The sequence below is a fragment of the Pocillopora damicornis genome, chromosome 7 (genome assembly GCF_964200805.1).
Source record: "Pocillopora damicornis chromosome 7, jaPocDami1.2, whole genome shotgun sequence".
NCBI classification, from domain to species: Eukaryota; Metazoa; Cnidaria; class Anthozoa; order Scleractinia; family Pocilloporidae; genus Pocillopora; species Pocillopora damicornis.
Genome location: NC_142676.1, coordinates 22,365,266 through 22,388,220, shown reverse-complemented (window position 1 = coordinate 22,388,220; position 22,955 = coordinate 22,365,266). Strand labels below are relative to the sequence as shown.

General features: G+C 38.3%; 2 protein-coding genes across 4 annotated transcripts; one reads left to right on the top strand and one right to left on the bottom strand.

Annotated features, from left to right (window-relative positions):
• Positions 1-8,703: 8,703 nt before the first annotated feature.
• On the bottom strand, positions 8,704-15,641 carry LOC149043149 (microfibril-associated glycoprotein 4-like). 3 transcript variants are annotated; one of them, XM_089212737.1, is made up of 6 exons: positions 15,532-15,636; positions 14,143-14,265; positions 11,737-12,115; positions 11,003-11,159; positions 10,011-10,403; positions 8,704-9,413 (listed from the first exon to the last, which is right to left on the bottom strand). In XM_089212737.1, the coding sequence occupies exons 3-6, from the start codon at positions 12,112-12,114 to the stop codon at positions 9,154-9,156; spliced, it is 1,188 nt and encodes a 395-aa protein (XP_089068863.1). In that variant the 5' UTR covers position 12,115; positions 14,143-14,265; positions 15,532-15,636; the 3' UTR covers positions 8,704-9,153. The 3 variants fall into 3 exon arrangements, with proteins under 3 accessions (XP_089068863.1, XP_089068864.1, XP_089068865.1); XM_089212738.1 differs by lacking the exon at positions 14,143-14,265 and having other exon boundaries at positions 15,532-15,641; XM_089212739.1 differs by lacking the exons at positions 14,143-14,265; positions 15,532-15,636 and adding an exon at positions 13,847-13,917.
• Positions 15,642-21,281: 5,640 nt separating this feature from the next.
• On the top strand, positions 21,282-22,852 carry LOC113672063 (uncharacterized). Its single transcript, XM_089213701.1, has 3 exons — positions 21,282-21,842; positions 21,953-22,387; positions 22,418-22,852. The coding sequence occupies exons 1-3, from the start codon at positions 21,387-21,389 to the stop codon at positions 22,718-22,720; spliced, it is 1,194 nt and encodes a 397-aa protein (XP_089069827.1). The 5' UTR covers positions 21,282-21,386; the 3' UTR covers positions 22,721-22,852.
• Positions 22,853-22,955: the final 103 nt, after the last annotated feature.

Genomic DNA, 22,955 nt, shown 5'->3' with positions numbered 1-22,955 from the left:
ATTCCGTTGCTCCTTGATCGGATGCACTTGGTCTTGTTGTACCAAACATTCTCCCTACATGGTTTCCATATCCAAGCTCATGTAATATTTCAATTTTTTTCCACAAAAACTTGTAAATTTTGATGCGTGGTCTGGCATAGAAGGCTGTAACATTTTTTGTTTTGAGCAAGTATCATTTTTCTTAGAATAAACTGACTTATTTTCTTATTTGCCTTTCATTTTGCGTAATTCGTCAAAATCCCCCAAAGCAAATGCAAGCCAGGAGTGTTTGCTTTTTCATTAGAACCAAATTTGTGATACAGAGTACCTTTTTTTGGATTCAGAAATACTTTCGATTGAACTTCATGACACAATGATCACAATTAACAGCGATTTATATATATAGATCTGTTACTTCATGGGTCTAATGATGTATGTACTCTTAACCCACTGAAATAAGGGATAAAACATGGGTAAAACACTTTGGCTAGGTACCTTTGAAAATCGATCAGGCACTCTTCTCTCAGTTTGCCTCCTATGTATCTTTCAGAGGAAAGGTGTTTCGTAAGCTGGTAACTACAGAAATGATGAGAAATGATGCATGTTCTTGCATTCGGATTGGAAATACTCAAAAATTTTTTTAGTACGATACTGAAGATTTTTTCGAGGTTCCTGGGAAACGCACTCCAATTCGCCGAGGTCGTATCACATTATCACGAGGCTGGAAAGACATTTCACTGAACAATTTGAAAACAAGATTTCCATCCTATTAAGGTAATGCCTTGAAATTTCAAGAAAGTTGGAAAAATCGGACAAATTTCATATTTAAAAAATTTGCTGTTTGCGAGTCTGTGAATCGAATAAGGTCTAAAGAATCGAGAAATGACCAATAAAAAATGTTTTGACTCTATTAAACTGATTCAAACTAGCAACAAGATCATTTAAAACTTTTTGGTGTTAACACCTCATCCAAACGAAATGTGTGCATTATTGAACAGAAAGGGATTCAATATTCTCTCTTCAGTTCAGCTTCAAGTGATTTGTGCTCAGTTTTACTTTTTAATGTGATGTAGTGGCTATTGCCTGTCAATCTAAATACTTCTTAACAATTTAAAAAGAACCTAGTAAGTGATATCAGATACTTACGCCTACTAATCCATAATCTGCGAACAACAAAGTATGTCTCGCGGAGATATCTTGTTCTGAGTTACAATAAGAACGTCTTTTCGATACGGCACTCAAATTGTTAATAATAGGCTTAGTTTTGCAACTGTAATAAATTTCAAAGTGTGCATTTTTGTGCCCTTATTTGGGTCGCTAATGGGAATGGGGTAAAAAGAAGCTCTTAATATCACAAAGACTGACCATTTCCGTAAATCGAAAGAATCTAAGATTTATGAAATGTCTGCTGATATTAGGAAGCAATTAATGTCACAAAGACTGACTGTTTCCGTAAATCGCTGAATCTAAGATAGATGAAATGTCTGCTGATATTCAAACAAAAATGAAAATGCAATTTGCGTAACCGGTAAAGTTCGAGAGGAAACAACTTTATGGTCCCACCCCAAAGCAAACTGCACTTACAATAGAGGAAGGAAAAGTCAAACCTGTCCTCTAGTTTGAAAAATGACACAATTAGAGAAGTATTCTGTAATGAAACAAGAAAGTAGAGAGCTACTCTTGTCAATAACTGTATTTTTTACGCGATTCCATAACACAAAATTTATCATAATAACAAAATTTTTTAGACATCCAGGGGTTTAAATAAAAGCTGCAGTTAACGATGGTCTACTGCTTCCCATAAGACCGCTGTCAGTTTGGGTTTTGGCTCACGGCCTCTTTTCCGGGCTGAGCCGCCAAGTACACCGTCATCATCAGCCGCTTACGGAAACAGTTGTTGAGGCCCCTAATATCTAATGGCATAAAATGACAAGAATAAAATAAAATTGGCGAGACTAATTCGTGCTTGATGAAATTTAACTGAAGGTAATTCGGCAGATTCCTTGAAAGGAGAGATTTGTTTTTCATTGTGATTTCAAGCTTTTATCTTTTATTTTATCTAAAGTACACAAGTTAACAACTAATGATTTTTATTTTGATGCTGTCTTGTGGGTGCTGTCTTGTGAGTGCTGTCTTGTGAGTGCTGTCTTGTGAGTGCTGTCTTGTGAGTGCTGTCTTGTGAGTGCTGTCTTGTGAGTGCTGTCTTGTGAGTGCTGTCTTGTGAGTGCTGTCTTGTGAGTGCTGTCTTGTGAGTGCTGTCTTGTGAGTGCTGTCTTGTGAGTGCTGTCTTGTGAGTGCTGTCTTGTGAGTGCTGTCTTGTGAGTGCTGTCTTGTGAGTGCTGTCTTGTGAGTGCTGTCTTGTGAGTGCTGTCTTGTGAGTGCTGTCTTGTGAGTGCTGTCTAGTGACGTCCCTCAACGTTAGCGCTTTTCATTAACTAATCATTATATTTTTGCACTGCCTAATGGTAGGTGCTCTATTTAACAACTAAGATTTTTATTTTTCATCAGTTCACCCTTCCTACACTTCCCACACACACACTTTTTTTCCCCTAATTAACCCACTATTTTTGTGGAGATTTGGGAACCCTTTAATTGGGGATTCTTTAACTTTACACCAGCAATGCCACAAAGGTTGCTAGATAATTCCAAAAAAAAAAGTACTTTTTTAAACAGTATTTTTAGTGTTGTTTAGGCTTAGGCCGATAGGGGCGTTAATGAGATCGAAATGTTGTACTGAAAGATCACAAAAACTTTAAGCTCAAATCGTGTTCTCCGTATAATACAAAATTTGCGCTCAGTGGGTGACAGAACGGCCTGTTTTAATTGGGTACAAAACGCATTTCTTGTGTGAAAATTACTCACCAAAAGCGCAAATATAATGACGTTTAGTCTAATGCATTTCCTTATCTAAAATAAGTAAAAAGCCGTTTAATTGCTTTATGTTTGTTTGCGCCTATCTAGCCTTTTACACGGTGCATATTCACATTAGATTCGATCACGTAATTTCTTCGTTTTACAACACTTGGAAAATATCTCTTTGTTATGAAGAAAAAAACTATGGCAATCTGGTGGAAGAATTATTTCAAATACTGGATCGTTAGTTTTTAATTGATTTTATATCTTGTTGATTCTTCTCCGTTCGATTGAGGAGGTCTCGGAAACTTGACAGTATTACTCGCATGCGCCATATACAAAAGCTTTCAGTCGTGGCGTCATTGAAATACATCAAAAAGAAAATGCTTGCTCCCAAAATTGAAAAATAACCCGGCAGGGGGTTGCAGTATTTAATAGCAAATAAGAAACCGAAGGAAGGAAACTATTTATTCCTTCTTGCGCAATATTGATCTTTTAAATGCAAATTTACTGGTAATGTACCCGCTTTCATAGTATGTAATAGTTCCGATTGGACGAAGTGTGACAGTTATAAAATTTCCCCCTGTACCACTTTTAAGTCCAAAATAAACTGTCTATATTCAGCGTAATGAATGTGTTCGAATGATGAGTGAAGTGGGCTTGTCGCATTACACGGTCACCATCTTTCAGTTGATAATAAAATATTTATTGGAAGAAATATTTCGTTTCCGTGCAGAGTTTTAGTTCGTAAATTCTTTAGTAGCTTTAGTTTCCAGTTCTATAGAGGTCTGTAGTTTTAAAGCGTTCAAATTTTGCTGTGCTTGTAATCTTCCGGAATAACCCTTTTTAAAATTATTTTCATCACCTTCTCAGACTCACTCTTGTCTAAAATGTCTTTCGATGCCGTGGTGCTTTTAACTCGAGACCTTTTGTAGGGTGATTCTAGACAACACAAACACCAACGGCCACCAGTGCATTGGAGTATTTCCTACACTTTTGTTTCTTCTCTCAGGGGCACAATAAGGCTACAAATTAAAATTATTGTTATTTTATTTCACTTGCTAATATCTTGGTAATATGTATTGAACCAGCTGTTATCGGCGTTGCTTTCGATCCACTCTCCACGCAGTGCACGCATGCGCGCAGGATTTTCCACGCGATGAGACTGTGCGTGTGTATTGCTTTCAAATGGCTTACTTAACAAAAAAAAACAAAACAAACAAAACAAAAAAAAACAAAGGATCCAGTATGTCATTTTCACTTTTCATAGAAATTTTGATTTCTATTTGGTTCCGTACCCACTTACGGCGACCCTTAAAGGCCTTGAAGACAACAGCAACTCCAACTTTAGGAGCGAAAAGTAGTCACCTTTGCTAAGAGGTAATCTCGTTGACCTCGATCGTAGAAAACAACTGACACGATTATATTATATACGGGCGCGTTGAAGAGGGAAATTTAATGAAGCGAAATACGATCAGAGAGAAGCTGATCACAGAGAAACAGAGAAACAGAGAAACAGAGAAACAGATTGTTCTATGGGCGTCTGTCCAGCTTTCCTGCGCATGCTCTTATACTTGTCTAAATATGTTCGTTTGGTTATTTAGCTAGAGCAAAGTGGCTCTTGCGATGTAATTGAGACCAGAATGTAGCGGAGTTGTCCTTCTTGGCCACAGCCGTTATGTCGATAGGGAACTACCAGCCTCTGTTACCCAGGTAAGATGGTTGTATATTTAACGATAGCTGATGATAGTTCTACCCTCCGGCAATTAGCTTCGCAGCCAATGGCCGAAAAACCTGAAGACATGTCAATTATCACCATATATCGTAACGAATATAAAATCCAAAGAAATGATTTAACAGAGACACGGCGTAAATTTTGTTTGAAAAATAAAGAGGTAAAAGACGTTTCACATGCCACGTCCCTATGCCTCAGTCTGATGAAAGTATTCTTGTTGTCAATTCTGGGCGACATCGAAGGTAATTTCAACGAGCTTACCAAAGCATGGCGCGACGTTGAAGGTAAGCACGATAATTACATCGTATTACTGGAAGGCGATGAAACTCCAGAAAAAGAAGAAGCCTGGATAAACGAACTTCAAAACACGTACTGTGATGCAAACTCAGTCTACAATAGATGCGCGAGCGAGAACCTTCTAAAAGCGAAAGAAGATGAAATGAGCGCAAAATTCGAAGGATTGGCTAAGAAAAAAGCTTCTTTAGAAGCGATGTTCAAATCCTCATTAGACAGGATACTGCTCAGTCATTGGGGGAGCGCTGTCTCTTTAACATTACCGCTCGCTGAAAACTGCGACACGCGTTAATCCCAAAATCCAAATCGCATTTGAGCCATTCCTTTCATGTTTTGAAATTGTGAAATTTGTCACGTTTAAATCTCTTTAGGAGTCGGGGACTCAGGGGCATTTTCTATCGAGCAAAAATGTGGTGATCTATCCCCTTTTTATTATCGAGTGATCATTACTTTTTCTTTAATGAACTATGTTTAGACATATACACAGTGCATAATTTAAAATGAAAGACAAGAAAAAAAAGAAGCCGTCGGAACGGGGATTTTAGGTCAGCAAGCACTCATTAGGCACTCATTAGGCACTCATTAGGCTATTAGGGATCTTTAGCAAACCACGACGGCGACGGTAACAAGGACGTGGCGAAACAATAGCTCGGCACGTGCGTCTTTAACGGCTGTGTGCTTAGCCATCCTCTGCGAAACAACAACGTGGAATCATCCAAAGTTACTTGGTCTGAGAACGGAAACCCCGACAACAAATTATATATTTAAGTTTACATTTGAAACTCAACGCTGCTCACACTTATTCCAATAGCCGTTTTCTACATTTTGATAAATATAGAATTTAATCTTCTTCCCCTAATGTCTATTGTCTGGCCTGTAATGTATCGCTGGGATGATCCGACTGAAACAGATAATCGGGGGAAATCATTTGCTCTTTCTCCTCTTTCTAATATTCTACGTGTACGTTTTTCATTTGGAAATTAGCTTTTCTACCCTCCAGCCTGGAATTTAAATTAGTGGCAGAAAAATTGATAGAGATAGGTAACCTGCAATGAAGTCAGTAGCATTCCACTTGTCTTGAGCGATTGGCAGTGCTCCTAGTCTTTCACTATACAGAAATGGATCGTATTCAGACACAGCCGAATCTAGCGGTTCCTTGTTAGCTTCCCTTCCGTCGTTCAACGCGGCCCCCTTCTCGCTCGACTGCCGCGGAGGACTGGCGACATTACCGCAATACGACCACAAAATGATATAAGAAGTCTCAAGAAAAGCGAGCGAAATAAGCTCCTAAACGTCAAGGTTCGACTCCGTTCGGAACAGTATAAAAGTACGTGACTCACTAGCGAGACGTGACTCCTTCTGGGAGAAAAACTGGTACTTAGTGCGCGGGAGCGCTAGAACATAAACTACAAAAGCGACTGCGTTTACACGCCCACGTGCACAAAATCGATCAAACACTAAGATTGCACCAAAAAGGTGCTCTTACATCCCCACCACTGGATTCTGAAATCCAGGCTCAATTTAAATCAAGTTGCTATAGTTCAACCACAAATTAAAGTAATTACATTTCGTTTCCATGGTCTCAAAACTTGTAAGAAAACTTGCATTTTGACCGCCACAAGTTTACTAACCTTAGGCTGTATCTTTTCTTACCGTATTAGGTAAAGTGTTTTTCCTAGTTACTTGTATCAACGTTCAAATTCCCTTTGTTCTCGCATCATTGTACTTGATGTAGGGACGTAAATAACATGGCTAGCTGACATGCGCAAACTGTCCCCTAAGAGATTCCCGATAAAAACATTACCCTCGCCAAACAATATTGGATGCCTAATCACCCATGAGTATACACAAGGGTGACGCCTCATGTAATCAATTATGTTTACACATAAGTTATTGTCGACGATAAAGCTTGTGGAAGACACTACAGTTCATCAAATGCTGTGCATCGCAGATTAGTAACTTCAGTAGGGAAATAGGTGTTCAATAAAGTTTGTCAGAGGAAAGCTGTTTTTGACGAAGAAAGCTAGATCAATGCTGATAATAAAAAATATCCAACGATTTGAGCAAATAGTTAATTACTTGTAAAAACAAATGCCCACGTAACATAATGGATAATACTTTTGTTAAGTGTATGCAAATTGTCAGCGCTATGGAAAAGGTTTCAAAAAGTAAACAGATTTGGAAGCCTGCAGATTTAACTGTCTAGCATGCACAGGAAAAACAGTCTGCACCGAGATACAAGCTCAATGCGGATTGCTCGAGCAGCTCAGGTGCGTCTAGACGAGATAAGCGACAAAATAGAGCGAGATAAACACAAAAGGATCAAATCAAATTATCATGAGAAAGTTAAAATATGGAATGAGCTCAAATCGATTCATCGCGTGTTCGAACCACTATACGTTATCAAAGAAAATCAAGCAAGACTTTCAAGAAACCAGCCTGATCTTTCAAAACTGGACTCAAAAACTCGTGGGCATGGAAGCAATGGGATGCGAAAAGATGGGACTGTATCTTTAAAATACCAGCCTAGATTGTTGCAAGGAGCTGAAACTCAGAGTAACGTGACAAAACAAAGACGAAGACATACTGAACCCAAAATAGAAGCATTGGCGGGATGGAAAGCCAAACTCGTTACTCGTTACTCGTTACTCGTAGCTCTACAAGTCAGGATAATGCAGCGGGTTCCGCGCAATTTAAGTGGAGGTCGCAGAGTTGGTCTTTCCAAGGGTCGTCGAAAACCGAGGCAGAATGCCCACGATTGGCACTACCTCAGAGAACCGAGAGAGAACACAAACTCAAACTACGCAGCGCTTCAGAGGAGCCTCGTATTTCTAACTCAATGTGCACAATTGCATTGGGATATATGGCTTTCAAACGCGTCTTGAAAAACAAGAAATTGTCTCAAGGATTGGAACCCAAAGTTGTTGATTCCAGATTCAGGTTGATGTCAATGCATGAGACAGAACTCAGTGCAAACTCGCGGCTGGTCATGCCTGAACACTCAGAGGCAATTAATGAAAAAGAGGACACTTTAAAATTCTTATTTCCAGCGAGACAGAAAACTGTTAATCCACATTTAGTTAAAAAAGATAACAACGGGCGAAAACTCAATTCTAAAAGGCGTGCTTCGACTTGCGTCAACAACAGACGACAACTTATTTCATCGCTATCCTGGCCGTTAGGCGAGTTACCTGTGAACCCTAAAGGAGTGCAGTAAAGCTTATTAAGCCCTGATCATATTCCACACGCACACAGCCCAAATTTCTCTCGCTCACGTTCTGAAATGTCTGTCAGAAGTTTGCCACAAGCACTGAAAACGGAACGAGTCAAAACGGGAGGAGCTTCTAGCTCAATTGAACAGGAGCACTCAAGCGAGAGTGACGAAGAAATCAAGTTCGGAACATTTCATGAATATTTTGGTGAAAAACCCATGCATAACAGGCTGAAGAAACCGCTCAAACGAGGGTCAAAATTGCTAAAACCAGTGGGAAGTGGTTTTTTAGTGAAAGTTTTCAGGCTTTAACTCACAGCAAAACATGAAATATTGTTTTTCGTTTTTGTCGCAGTGGAAATGGATATGAAAGGTGTACGTATAGAAAAATACTCTCAGTTATACGATAAATGCTAAAGAAAGATACCAATTAAAGATTTTCTTAACGTTTAAAATTTGGATTGGGGCAACTCTTAATGAATGATAAAAACAAGTTACTAACAACAAAACACAAAAAATACCCAGAAACATTGAAGTCTCTGAAATCGGACATTAGTCACTTTCACTTCGGTAACAAGCTATTACATATATATTTAACATTTTCGCATCCTGCATGGAGCTCAGAAAGATATAAAAGTTTACGTTTTATTGATAGTTGTTAAACAAAAATAATTTCAGATTTATTTCAAATATTACCCTGAAAACTACTACGTTTCCAAGCGTTTAGGGAAATTAAGTTCCTTATCAGAAAAAAGTCACATGACGAATATTGTTCATCGTGAAATTGTTTATTTTACCAATTTGATTTTTGAAAAAACTTTCTACTTTTCCCTCAGTGCTACAGTATTTCGCTAAAATCCTCCACAATTTCATTTACTGCTCTGCAGAGTCAATCAGGACAGACTCTTTGTGTCGAGTGATATTCTAGATCTGTTATGCATGCAACTTCAGGAGATCACAATCACTGCTTAAACTTTCATCAGTGCTTTGAATTTGTCCCTTTAACTCAGCTAAGGATAGAATTGTACCGTTCGACGAGAACTCGGCTGATAAACCAATGTTTACGCCATAATACACGGATTTATCCGATGGGTTGTATTTTAATCTCGACCAATTTAAGGCGAAATGGTGTTCTATTGTTCTTGTACCAGTAAATTCCTGTAATTGCCTGACCAGCCAGGGGGTTGTACTTTCCGTTCAGATTACACTGCGTGCACGATTTATACCACCAGGCTCCCTGATGAACCACAGCACAATTTCTAGGCGCATAACTATCTGCATCTTTATCTTTGGTAGAGAAGGGAGCACCAACATTGTATGAAAACGCATCTATGCATGAACCTGCAAGTTTACGTACAAACCAAAACAAAAAAAAACAAAACAAAAAGAATTGTGAGTAGGGTACTCAGTGAGAGATGGTTGAGCCTTTGGCCACAGTTTCTGACGTTATGCATTTTGATTCAATTTGAGTTACCACTGTCTTTTTTTCGGTAATCGATTCCAGGAGAGTCTAGAAATAACCAATCCTATGTCGCGAATTCTACTCACGTGGGTATCGGTTTTTTTTAATTTTTGCCCCAGAAGAGTTAACGCAACACCTTGAGGAAACGAAATCACAGTACTCCAGGAAAACTATGGTCGAGATAGGGGTTACCTTTACAAGACGTTTAAAGAGAACGTTTAAACCCTCTCGGCTTGATATTTTTGTAATTAAACAAAGTAATACTTTGTATAAGGACTAGTGAAATCACAAGATAATTCAAACCTGACAAGAATGCTTTTGGACTCAAATTTTCCAGCTTTTTATAATGTTCATTAAAAATGCTTCCCCTTTTCCTTATTGGTGACAAAATGTAATTACTTTCAACGGTTGAAGGCTGACTGCGGACTTGTCAGTAGCAAATCTTGGTCAGAAGGAAAAACTTTAGCATCATTTACCTGTGTAAGATCCCAAACTCTGCAGACGAAATCCATCATCTTCTCCACTCACAGTAAAGTTTTCGTATTCAGCCCAGCACCAATTCCCATTGAAATTTTCTGTCTCTATTCTCAACTTTTGCTGTCGCTGATTGGTCAACCTGTGGATATTTAGAAGTCCAAGCCAGAATTCTCCCTGCACATTACCAAACCCCTTCTTGTAGTCCATCCAACCGCGGTAAAAATCAACCGAGCCGTTCATTCTCCTCTGAATGACAGCCCAGGGTTCTCCGGCGGAGTAGTTCTGATAACAATAGACTTGAAAGGCTCCTTTACCATCTGGATCAATGGTATAAACACCGTCTGATTGACCACCATTCTTCTTTATTTCTGCGCAGCTCTTAGAAATTGAAACTTCATGGAAAAAAGAGGAACAGAAAATCACTATGACATTTGAAGCAAAAGTTACAGAGTGAAATTATTTTGAAAGAACCCTTTTAGCCCTTAGAGTGATTAGCATCTATTTTCTCTTGACAATATCACTCATGAATCATACGTCTAGGTCACGAGAATTGAAAAAAATGATCGCCAATTAGATAATCTCCTGATCATTAAACAAATTATCCTTATCAGCACCTTATTAAATGTCTAGAGAACCGTATGGAGAATATACATACTGATGTTAGGGTGTAAAGGGTTATTACCGGTGACTGTCAATAAAAAATGACACCTACGTGAAGAATATTAAATTCTAATCTAAAAATTGGTTTCATGACAGAAGTCAATACTCTTAATTATGTGAATGTATTGACGAATGAAAAATATTGTCATTTTTGTTTTATGTGTTATTCGAAGTTTATCCTTTCGTTTCGAAGACTTGAGGTGAAATGCCGGTACACTATCAAGGGAACGGTCATTATATTACCCGTGGGGGGGAGGAGGAGGAGGGGCGGAGATTTAATTTATCTAATCCCCTAAGGCTCTGTGATATTCTAATTATCCGCCTTTACTACCTTGTGCTTTTTTATCGCAGTACGTTCCTGTGTAACCTGGCCTGCACGCACATCTGAATCTCCTTCTGTCACAGGTTTCTTGGCAGGTTCCGCCGTTGAGACAGTGACTATTTCCACGACAGCATCCATTGTGGCATTGTAAGCATTTGGTTCCTGACTTTGCGATTAAAAATAAATAAATAAATAAATAAAAGTTTGAAAAGCAGTACAGCTTTGTTAGTTTTTCGTTCCTGAGTAGAATTCTTAAGCAAATTTCGTGTATTGATTGTACCAAGATTTTACATTCAGTTCCATTTCCATGAAAGCATTTGTACCTGTCTTCACAATAAAAACAAATCAAACAACACGAAAAGGAAAGTTTAAAAGTTTAAAAAGCAATGTAGGTTAAGTCTCTACTCTGGCCAAGTGGCCAACACAACCTCCTATCTCGTTTCTTTTGCTATGAAGCGACCAGGAGTATTACCCCCCCCCCCCCCAGTATCTCCTAAGGCTTCCCTGACATTTTACCTGCACATATTTATATTCCTGGTTGGAGAGAGGCACTGTAAAAGAGTAAGTTTTTAGCCCAAGAACACAATACAACGAGCTGGCCAGGTCTCGAACCCAGACATCTCAACCCGAAGTCCAGCGAACTAACCGTTATAGTGGCCACCACATCTCCCGCCGAAATAAAATTCCTTAACTGAATTTGCTTTCACTCTTGCTTAATAAAAACAGAAATTTGTTTATCATACCTTGATGTTATACTCAATTCCTATTTCGTGATAGCTAAATCCAATTGTCCTCTTCAATGCCCCAGGTTCCACATATCTGTCTTGTTCATTCAGGTGACAGTTTTTCTGCTTCATTCTTGTCATAAAGTTGAACGACTTACATCGACAGTCCCACGCACAGTTCTCAAAACAGTCCTTGTGACTCTGCACCGTCAGGTTTTTAAAACTGTGGTCATAAAGGGCATGATTCTCCACACTGTTTCTCTCTCTGGAAAAGCTGTATTGTTTAACTGAACATGGCTTTATTGCGCACATATTTGACTGGCTGCATCCATAGTTTGTGAAAAATACGCCATACAGTATCCAACAGGGGATCTTTATCGCTTGCAAAAGAGGCATCCTAGTATAGTAATAATACAACTGAGAGACGATAAGATGTTTCATCAACAGTTCATGAGGAAATAATGTCCGAGAATGATATATTTTATCGTTAAAATAAAAACTCTCTTTTTTTCCTCAGAGGGCACGGTAACGAATCCTGCAATCTGATTAGTTCTTAGCGCGGTCTGTATTTTCCTATCTCTGCCCACGGGCACGGTGATGCTTTCGTGATCATGAGTTGCCGAGTACATCCCTAACTTCGTTGCCATTTTACATAAATAAATCTCGTTTTTCCGGCTGGGCAGTACTCTCAAGCAATGACGTCGGTCATTACCTCAAGCCGATAAATAACTTATTAGTCCTCTCTTTTCCCTCTCTCGAATCACTTTAGTTGACGGAAATATATTGGTTTCGAAATGAATTTATGTAATCAAAAGTGTCATGAAATCGGTCGACAACCGGCCTAAAAACCGTCTGTAATTAATTTTAATTCTTCACAAAAAGTACCTGGAAAGTTAAAACAATTGTATTAACCATGGAACTTTCATTCATTTAATATCTGAATTCTTTCAAACAATTTGTTCGTAGTGAAAGGGCGTGCGAAGTTTTATGTTCTGCTGCAAAGACGCTTTCGGTGAGTCTTTTCAAGTCCGTTCAATTTGGACATTTCTACCGTAAATTGCACAACAGAATCTGAAGAAATTCGCATTAAATCCCCTTGTGTTTAGTTGAAGTGTTTATTCGAATTTAGTTTTCGTGGAAGAAGTTAAAGACCAAGGCTCAGTTGTTCGAAGGCCGATTAGCGCTAACCCAGGGTTAAATTTCAATCTTGGTTTCTATTTTTCTCTGTTCAAAAGCTGTTTGAGGATAATTTTCCCCATTTATTTTCAGAGCATTCAATCAACAAATTGAAGACAAAAAGATTTAAGCTGAATTTTTTCTTCAAGCTTTCAGATCTTAAATAAAATTTTATACTAACCCTGGGTTATCTTAACCCAGCTTTGAACAACCCGGCCCAGATTTACACACGCCATTGCAGGAAACAAACGAGCAAGCTCTCACAACTTCAAAATAAACATTTGAACTCACTTACAATTACTTACCTTGCCATTCAGTTACTGAACAGGGGTAAATTTTCGCACGTTAATCAATCATCGATGAGAATGAATAATACTTTCCGAAAGATCATTGACTGTTTTTGAAGAAAACATTGTCGTGACAGTCCTTGCCAGACGAGTTCTGTTGTAGTTTCAAAAGTGTACATGCGCTTGTTTTTCTTACGTGTCTCTAATTGACAGGTGTCAGATTGTGACAGATTCTTGTAAAAATAATGTTTCAGAGTTTGTTTGGAACCTTTTCAATCACCTTTACCATTACGCAAATGAAAATGTTTCGGAGAAGCTTCTCTCTTTAATTTGCATTGCTTCTATATCACTAGTTCAAAAATTGTTCAGTTTATGGAAGATCTTGCAGTTATTAAAGCCCTAAATCATTCGGGTTCTTTTGGAAAGAATTTCGTTAAGTTTAAGGGAAGAAATAAAAATGTTATTTACCAGCCTAAGGCGGTCCATGTTGGGAAAAACTATACCCTCTGTCTTGAGTGCCGCCCTCAGCCTACGGCTTTTGGTGGTATTTAAGAACTCGGCGAATAACATATATTTAACGTTGGAGATGCTATGATGTCTTTTCTTTATCAAAGATAATGTGAAACGTTAGAAATTAGTCTCTGAAAAAAATATTGTGTTCTAACCGTTTGAGGACAAATAAGACGTTGAACCTGCACGTAACGACATCGATGTTAAACATATTTTCGGGCGAAAGAAAGCTTGTTATTTAGGCAACGAACCACACTTTCTATCGGTTAACTGGGGTAATAACCCACTTGGGATGTTGGAAGAACATGTAAAAATAAGGTTAAAATGTTTCGGGTTTATCTGTGCAATAAACGTTTGGTTTTTGACCAATCAAGGCATTTGTTGTATTTCAGTTATTTTATAAACCTGTGTTGTTATTATCCCTTTCGAAAATATGAATTAAAAGACTTACTTATTATGAGCAGGTGGCTGTCATTGAAATTTCATGGGATGATGAAAAAACTGGGCTACTTGACACTGCAAAATTGCTGTTATATTCCTAGCTTGCTATCCCATTTTCATGGTCAGTGTCAAACTGTTGGAAAGAAAATTAAAGCCCCCACTATTTTAAAGCACCTTTCAAAAAAAATGCTCGTTCTTTGAGAAGAACCAAGATGGCCTTTCTCTTGTCAATATTCCGTTGCTCCTTGATCGGATGCACTTGGTCTTGTTGTACAAAACATTCTCCCTACATGGTTTCCATATCCAAGCTCATGTAATATTTCAATTTTTTTCCACAAAAACTTGTAAATTTTGATGCGTGGTCTGGCATAGAAGCCTGTGAACATTTTTTTTTTTAAGCAAGTATCATTTTTCTTAGAATAAACTGACTTATTTTCTTATTTGCCTTTCATTTTGCGTAATTCAACAAAATCCCCCAAAGCAAATGCAAGCCAGGAGTGTTTTCTTTTTCATTAGAACCAAATTTGTGATACAGAGTACCTTTTTTTGGATTCAGAAATACTTTCGATTGAACTTCATGACACAACGATCACAATTAACAGCGATTTATATATATAGATCTGTTACTTCATGGGTCTAATGATGTATGTACTCTTAACCCACTGAAATAAAGGATAAAACATGGGTAAAACACTTTGGCTAGGTACCTTTGAAAATCGATCAGGCACTCTTCTCTCAGTTTGCCTCCTATGTATCTTTCAGAGGAAAGGTGTTTCGTAAGCTGGTAACTACAGAAATGATGAGAAATGATGCATGTTCTTGCATTCGGATTGGAAATACTCAAAAATGTTTTAGTACGATACTGAAGATTTTTTCGAGGTTCCTGGGAAACGCACTCCAATTCGCCGAGGTCGTATCACATTATCACGAGGCTGGAAAGATTTTGCTAGACATATGACAAAGTAAAAATCTTAGGATATTTCACTGAACAATTTGAAAACAAGATTTCCATCCTATTAAGGTAATGCCTTGAAATTTCAAGAAAGTTGGAAAAATCGGACAAATTTCATATTTAAAAAATTTGCTGTTTGCGAGTCTGTGAATCGAATAAGGTCTAAAGAATCGAGAAATGACCAATAAAAAATGTTTTGACTCTATTAAACTGATTCAAACTAGCAACAAGATCATTTAAAACTTTTTGGTGTTAACACCTCATCCAAACGAAATGTGTGCATTATTGAACAGAAAGGGATTCAATATTCTCTTTTCAGTTCAGCTTCAAGTGATTTGTGCTCAGTTTTACTTTTTAATGTGATGTAGTGGCTATTGCCTGTCAATCTAAATACTTCTTAAGAATTTAAAAAGAACCTATCACCTAGAAGTGATATCAGATACTTACGCCTACTAATCCATAATCTGCGAACAACAAAGTAGGTCTCGCGGAGATATCTTGTTCTGAGTTACAATAAGAACGTCTTTTCGATACGGCACTCAAATTGTTAATAATAGGCTTAGTTTTGCAACTGTAATAAATTTCAAAGTGTGCATTTTTGTGCCCTTATTTGGGTCGCTAATGGGAATGGGGTAAAAAGAAGCTCTTAATGTCACAAAGACTGACAATTTCCGTAAATCGAAAGAATCTAAGATTTATGAAATGTCTGCTGATATAAGGAAGCTCTTAGTGTCACAAAGACTGACTGTTTCCGTAAATCGCTGAATCTAAGATAGATGAAATGTCTGCTGATATTCAAACAAAAATGAAAATGCAATTTGCGTAACCGGTAAAGTTCGAGAGGAAACAACTTTATGGTCCTACCACAAAGCAAACTGCACTTACAATAGAGGAAGGAAAAGTCAAACCTGTCCTCTAGTTTGAAAAATGACACAATTAGAGAAGTATTCTGTAATGAAACAAGAAAGTAGAGAGCTACTCTTGTCAATAACTGTATTTTTTACACCATTCCATAACACAAAATTTATCATAATAACAAAATTTTTTAGACATCCAGGGGTTTAAATAAAAGCTGCAGTTAACGACGGTCTACTGCTGCCCATAAGACCGCTGTCAGTTTGGGTTTTGACTCACGGCCTCTTTTCCGGGCTGAGCCGCCAAGTACACCGTCATCATCAGCCGCTTACGGAAACAGTTGTTGAGGCCCCTAATATCTAATGGCATAAAATGACAAGAATAAAATAAAATTGGCGAGACTAATTCGTGCTTGATGAAATTTAACTGAAGGTAATTCGGCAGATTCCTTGAAAGGAGAGATTTGTTTTTCATTGTGATTTCAAGCTTTTATCTTTTATTTTATCTAAAGTACACAAGTTAACAACTAATGATTCTTATTTTGATGCTGTCTTGTGAGTGCTGTCTAGTGACGTCCCTCAACGTTAGCGCTTTTCATTAACTAATCATTATATTTTTGCACTGCCTAATGGTAGGTGCTCTATTTAACAACTAAAATTTTTATTTTTCATCAGTTCACCCTTCCTACACTTCCCACACACACACTTTTTTTCCCCTAATTAACCCACTATTTTTGTGGAGATTTGGGAACCCTTTAATTGGGGATTCTTTAACTTTACGCCTGCAATGCCACAAAGGTTGCTAGATAATTCCAAAAAAAAAAGTATTTTTTTAAACAGTATTTTTAGTGTTGTTTAGGCTTAGGCCGATAGGGGCGTTAATGAGATCGAAATGTTGTACTGAAAGATCACAAAAACTTTAAGCTCAAATCGTGTTCTCCGTATAATACAAAATTTGCGCTCAGTGGGTGACAGAACGGCCTGTTTTAATTGGGTACAAAACGCATTTCTTGTGTGAAAATTACTCACCAAAAGCGCAAATATAATGACGTTTAGTCTAATGCATTTCCTAATCTAAAATAAGTAAAAAGCCGTTTAATTGCTTTATGTTTGTTTGCGCCTATCTAGCCTTTTACACGGTGCATATTCACATTAGATTCGATCACGTAATTTCTTCGTTTTACAACACTTGGAAAATATCTCTTTGTTATGAAGAAAAAAACTATGGCAATCTGGTGGAAGAATTATTTCAAATACTTTCAGTCGTGGCGTCATTGAAATACATCAAAAAGAAAATGTTTGCTCCCAAAATTGAAAAATAACCCGGCAGGGGGTTGCAGTATTTAATAGCAAATAAGAAACCGAAGGAAGGAAACTATTTATTCCTTCTTGCGCAATATTGATCTTTTAAATGCAAATTTACTGGTAATGTACCCGCTTTCATAGTATGTAATAGTTCCAATTGGACGAAGTGTGACAGTTATAAAATTTCCCCCTGTACCACTTTTAAGTCCAAAATAAACTGTCTATATTCAGCGTAATGAATGTGTTCGAATGATGAGTGAAGTGGGCTTGTTACATTACACGGTCACCATCTTTCAGTTGATAATAAAATATTTATTGGAAGAAATATTTCGTTTCCGTGCACAGTTTTAGTTCGTAAATTCTTTAGTAGCTTTAGTTTCCAGTTCTATAGAGGTCTGTAGTTTTAAAGCGTTCAAATTTTGCTGTGCTTGTAATCTTCCGGAATAACCCTTTTTAAAATTATTTTCATCACCTTCTTAGACTCACTCTTGTCTAAAATGTCTTTCGATGCCGTGGTGCTTTTAACTCGAGACATTTTGTAGGGTGATTCTAGACAACACAAACACCAACGGCCACCAGTGCATTGGAGTATTTCCTACACTTTTGTTTCTTCTCTCAGGGGCACAATAAGGCTACAAATTAAAATTATTGTTATTTATTTCACTTGCTAATATCTTGGTAATATGTATTGAACCAGCTGTTATCGGCGTTGCTTTCCATCCACTCTCCACGCAATGCACGCATGCGCGCAGGATTTTCCACGCGATGAGACTGTGCGTGTGTATTGCTTTCAAATGGCTTACTTAACAAAAAAAAAACAAAACAAAACAAAACAAAAAAAAAACCAATATGTCATATGTCATATGTCAATATGTCCAGTATGTCATTTTCACTTTTCATAGAAATTTTGATTTCTATTTGGTTCCGTACCCACTTACGGCGACCCTTAAAGGCCTTGAAGACAACAGCAACTCCAACTTTAGGAGCGAAAAGTAGTCACCTTTGCTAAAAGGTAATCTCGTTGACCTCGATCGTAGAAAACAACTGACACGATTATATTATATACGGGCGCGTTGAAGAGGGAAATTTAATGAAGCGAAATACGATCAGAGAGAAGCTGATCACAGAGAAACAGAGAAACAGAGAAACAGAGAAACAGAGAAACAGAGAAACAGAGAAACAGAGAAACAGAGAAACAGAGAAACAGAGAAACAGAGAAACACAGAAACAGAGAAACAGAGAAACAGAGAAACACAGAAACAGAGAAACAGAGAAACAGAGAAACACAGAAACACAGAAACACAGAAACAGAGAAACAGAGAAACACAGAAACACAGAAACAGAGAAACACAGAAACACAGAAACAGAGAAACACAGAAACACAGAAACACAGAAACACAGAAACAGAGAAACACAGAAACAGAGAAACACAGAAACAGAGAAACACAGAAACAGAGAAACAGAGAAACAGAGAAACACAGAAACAGAGAAACAGATTGTTCTATGGGCGTCTGTCCAGCTTTCCTGCGCATGCTCTTATACTTGTCTAAATATGTTCGTTTGGTTATTTAGCTAGAGCAAAGTGGCTCTTGCGATGTAATTGAGACCAGAATGTAGCGGAGTTGTCCTTCTTGGCCACAGCCGTTATGTCGATAGGGAACTACCAGCCTCTGTTACCCAGGTAAGATGGTTGTATATTTAACGATAGCTGATGATAGTTCTACCCTCCGGCAATTAGCTTCGCAGCCAATGGCCGAAAAACCTGAAGACATGTCAATTATCACCATATATCGTAACGAATATAAAATCCAAAGAAATGATTTAACAGAGACACGGCGTAAATTTTGTTTGAAAAATAAAGAGGTAAAAGACGTTTCACATGCCACGTCCCTATGCCTCAGTCTGATGAAAGTATTCTTGTTGTCAATTCTTCAAAAAATAATAATAATAATAACAGACGCTTAAAGCTCCAGTAAATCTTGCGTTATTTATGTTACTGATTTAGATGACTGAGACCGTCGTCTACTACTGTATTTTAATATTTGTGTCTGGTTTTGACTGGCGCAGAATATCAAGTACTCCAGAGAACTTTCTCTTTTCTCTAGAGGAAAGTGTAAACTACATACCTGAATTAACATCTGTCACCACTAGACAGGATACTGCTCAGTCATTGGGGGAGCGCTGTCTCTTTAACATTACCGCTCGCTGAAAACTGCGACACGCGTTAATCCCAAAATCCAAATCGCATTTGAGCCATTCCTTTCATGTTTTGAAATTGTGAAATTTGTTACGTTTAAATCTCTTTAGGAGTCGGGGACTCAGGGGCATTTTCTATCGAGCAAAAATGTGGTGATCTATCCCCTTTTTATTATCGAGTGATCATTACTTTTTCTTTAATGAACTATGTTTAGACATATACACAGTGCATAATTTAAAATGAAAGACAAGAAAAAAAAGAAGCCGTCGGAACGGGGATTTTAGGTCAGCAAGCACTCATTAGGCACTCATTAGGCACTCATTAGGCTATTAGGGATCTTTAGCAAACCACGACGGCGACGGTAACAAGGACGTGGCGAAACAATAGCTCGGCACGTGCGTCTTTAACGGCTGTGTGCTTAGCCATCCTCTGCGAAACAACAACGTGGAATCATCCAAAGTTACTTGGTCTGAGAACGGAAACCCCGACAACAAATTATATATTTAAGTTTACATTTGAAACTCAACGCTGCTCACACTTATTCCAATAGCCGTTTTCTACATTTTGATAAATATAGAATTTAATCTTCTTCCCCTAATGTCTATTGTCTGGCCTGTAATGTATCGCTGGGATGATCCGACTGAAACAGATAATCGGGGGAAATCATTTGCTCTTTCTCCTCTTTCTAATATTCTACGTGTACGTTTTTCATTTGGAAATTAGCTTTTCTACCCTCCAGCCTGGAATTTAAATTAGTGGCAGAAAAATTGATAGAGATAGGTAACCTGCAATGAAGTCAGTAGCATTCCACTTGTCTTGAGCGATTGGCAGTGCTCCTAGTCTTTCACTATACAGAAATGGATCGTATTCAGACACAGCCGAATCTAGCGGTTCCTTGTTAGCTTCCCTTCCGTCGTTCAACGCGGCCCCCTTCTCGCTCGACTGCCGCGGAGGACTGGCGACATTACCGCAATACGACCACAAAATGATATAAGAAGTCTCAAGAAAAGCGAGCGAAATAAGCTCCTAAACGTCAAGGTTCGACTCCGTTCGGAACAGTATAAAAGTACGTGACTCACTAGCGAGACGTGACTCCTTCTGGGAGAAAAACTGGTACTTAGTGCGCGGGAGCGCTAGAACATAAACTACAAAAGCGACTGCGTTTACACGCCCACGTGCACAAAATCGATCAAACACTAAGATTGCACCAAAAAGGTGCTCTTACATCCCCACCACTGGATTCTGAAATCCAGGCTCACTTTAAATCAAGTTGCTATAGTTCAACCACAAATTAAAGTAATTACATTTCGTTTCCATGGTCTCAAAACTTGTAAGAAAACTTGCATTTTGACCGCCACAAGTTTACTAACCTTAGGCTGTATCTTTTCTTACCGTATTAGGTAAAGTGTTTTTCCTAGTTACTTGTATCAACGTTCAAATTCCCTTTGTTCTCGCATCATTGTACTTGATGTAGGGACGTAAATAACATGGCTAGCTGACATGCGCAAACTGTCCCCTAAGAGATTCCCGATAAAAACATTACCCTCGCCAAACAATATTGGATGCCTAATCACCCATGAGTATACACAAGGGTGACGCCTCATGTAATCAATTATGTTTACACATAAGTTATTGTCGACGATAAAGCTTGTGGAAGACACTACAGTTCATCAAATGCTGTGCATCGCAGATTAGTAACTTCAGTAGGGAAATAGGTGTTCAGTAAAGTTTGTCAGAGGAAAGCTGTTTTTGACGAAGAAAGCTAGATCAATGCTGATAATAAAAAATATCCAACGATTTGAGCAAATAGTTAATTACTTGTAAAAACAAATGCCCACGCAACATAATGGATAATACTTTTGTTAAGTGTATGCAAATTGTCAGCGCTATGGAAAAGGTTTCAAAAAGTAAACAGATTTGGAAGCCTGCAGATTTAACTGTCTAGCATGCACAGGAAAAACAGTCTGCACCGAGATACAAGCTCAATGCGGATTGCTCGAGCAGCTCAGGTGCGTCTAGACGAGATAAGCGACAAAATAGAGCGAGATAAACACAAAAGGATCAAATCAAATTATCATGAGAAAGTTAAAATATGGAATGAGCTCAAATCGATTCATCGCGTGTTCGAACCACTATACGTTATCAAAGAAAATCAAGCAAGACTTTCAAGAAACCAGCCTGATCTTTCAAAACTGGACTCAAAAACTCGTGGGCATGGAAGCAATGGGATGCGAAAAGATGGGACTGTATCTTTAAAATACCAGCCTAGATTGTTGCAAGGAGCTGAAACTCAGAGTAACGTGACAAAACAAAGACGAAGACATACTGAACCCAAAATAGAAGCATTGGCGGGATGGAAAGCCAAACTCGTTACTCGTTACTCGTTACTCGTAGCTCTACAAGTCAGGATAATGCAGCGGGTTCCGCGCAATTTAAGTGGAGGTCGCAGAGTTGGTCTTTCCAAGGGTCGTCGAAAACCGAGGCAGAATGCCCACGATTGGCACTACCTCAGAGAACCGAGAGAGAACACAAACTCAAACTACGCAGCGCTTCAGAGGAGCCTCGCATTTCTAACTCAATGTGCACAATTGCATTGGGATATATGGCTTTCAAACGCGTCTTGAAAAACAAGAAATTGTCTCAAGGATTGGAACCCAAAGTTGTTGATTCCAGATTCAGGTCGATGTCAATGCATGAGACAGAACTCAGTGCAAACTCGCGGCTGGTCATGCCTGAACACTCAGAGGCAATTAATGAAAAAGAGGACACTTTAAAATTCTTATTTCCAGCCACACAGAAAACTGGTAATCCACATTTAGTTAAAAAAGATAACAACGGGCGAAAACCCAATTCTAAAAGGCGTGCTTCGACTTGCGTCAACAACAGACGACAACTTATTTCATCGCTATCCTGGCCGTTAGGCGAGTTACCTGTGAACCCTAAAGGAGTGCAGTAAAGCTTATTAAGCCCTGATCATATTCCACACGCACACAGCCCAAATTTCTCTCGCTCACGTTCTGAAATGTCTGTCAGAAGTTTGCCACAAGCACTGAAAATGGAACGAGTCAAAACGGGAGGAGCTTCTAGCTCAATTGAACAGGAGCACTCAAGCGAGAGTTACGAAGAAATCAAGTTCGGAACATTTCATGAATATTTTGGTGAAAAACCCATGCGTAACAGGCTGAAGAAACCGCTTAAACGAGGGTCAAAATTGCTAAAACCAGTGGGAAGTGGTTGTTTTAGCGAAAGTTTTCAGGCTTTAACTCACAGCAAAACATGAAATATTGTTTTTCGTTTTTGTCGCAGTGGAAATGGATATGAAAGGTGTACGTATAGAAAAATACTCTCAGTTATACGATAAATGCTAAAGAAAGATACCAATTAAAGATTTTCTTAACGTTTAAAATTTGGATTGGGGCAACTCTTAATGAATGATAAAAACAAGTTACTAACAACAAAACACAAAAAATACCCGGAAACATTGAAGTCTCTAAAATCGGACATTAGTCACTTTC

Bases quoted from the DNA above. Each gene is read 5' to 3' on its own strand.
- LOC149043149 (XM_089212739.1), bottom strand. From the start codon at position 13,902: ATGTTTAACATCGATGTCGTTACGTGCAGGTTCAACGTCTTATTTGTC. The intron at 11,160-11,736 runs GTATGATAAACA...TTAATCGCAAAG, and splicing joins GAATTGAGTATAACATCAAG to TCAGGAACCAAATGCTTACA. The intron at 10,404-11,002 runs GTAGTAAAGGCG...TTTTCCATGAAG, and splicing joins CTGCGATAAAAAAGCACAAG to TTTCAATTTCTAAGAGCTGC.
- LOC113672063 (XM_089213701.1), top strand. From the start codon at position 21,387: ATGCACAGGAAAAACAGTCTGCACCGAGATACAAGCTCAATGCGGATT. The intron at 21,843-21,952 runs GTCAGGATAATG...GCACTACCTCAG, and splicing joins CGTTACTCGTAGCTCTACAA to AGAACCGAGAGAGAACACAA. The intron at 22,388-22,417 runs GTGCAGTAAAGC...AGCCCTGATCAT, and splicing joins TACCTGTGAACCCTAAAGGA to ATTCCACACGCACACAGCCC.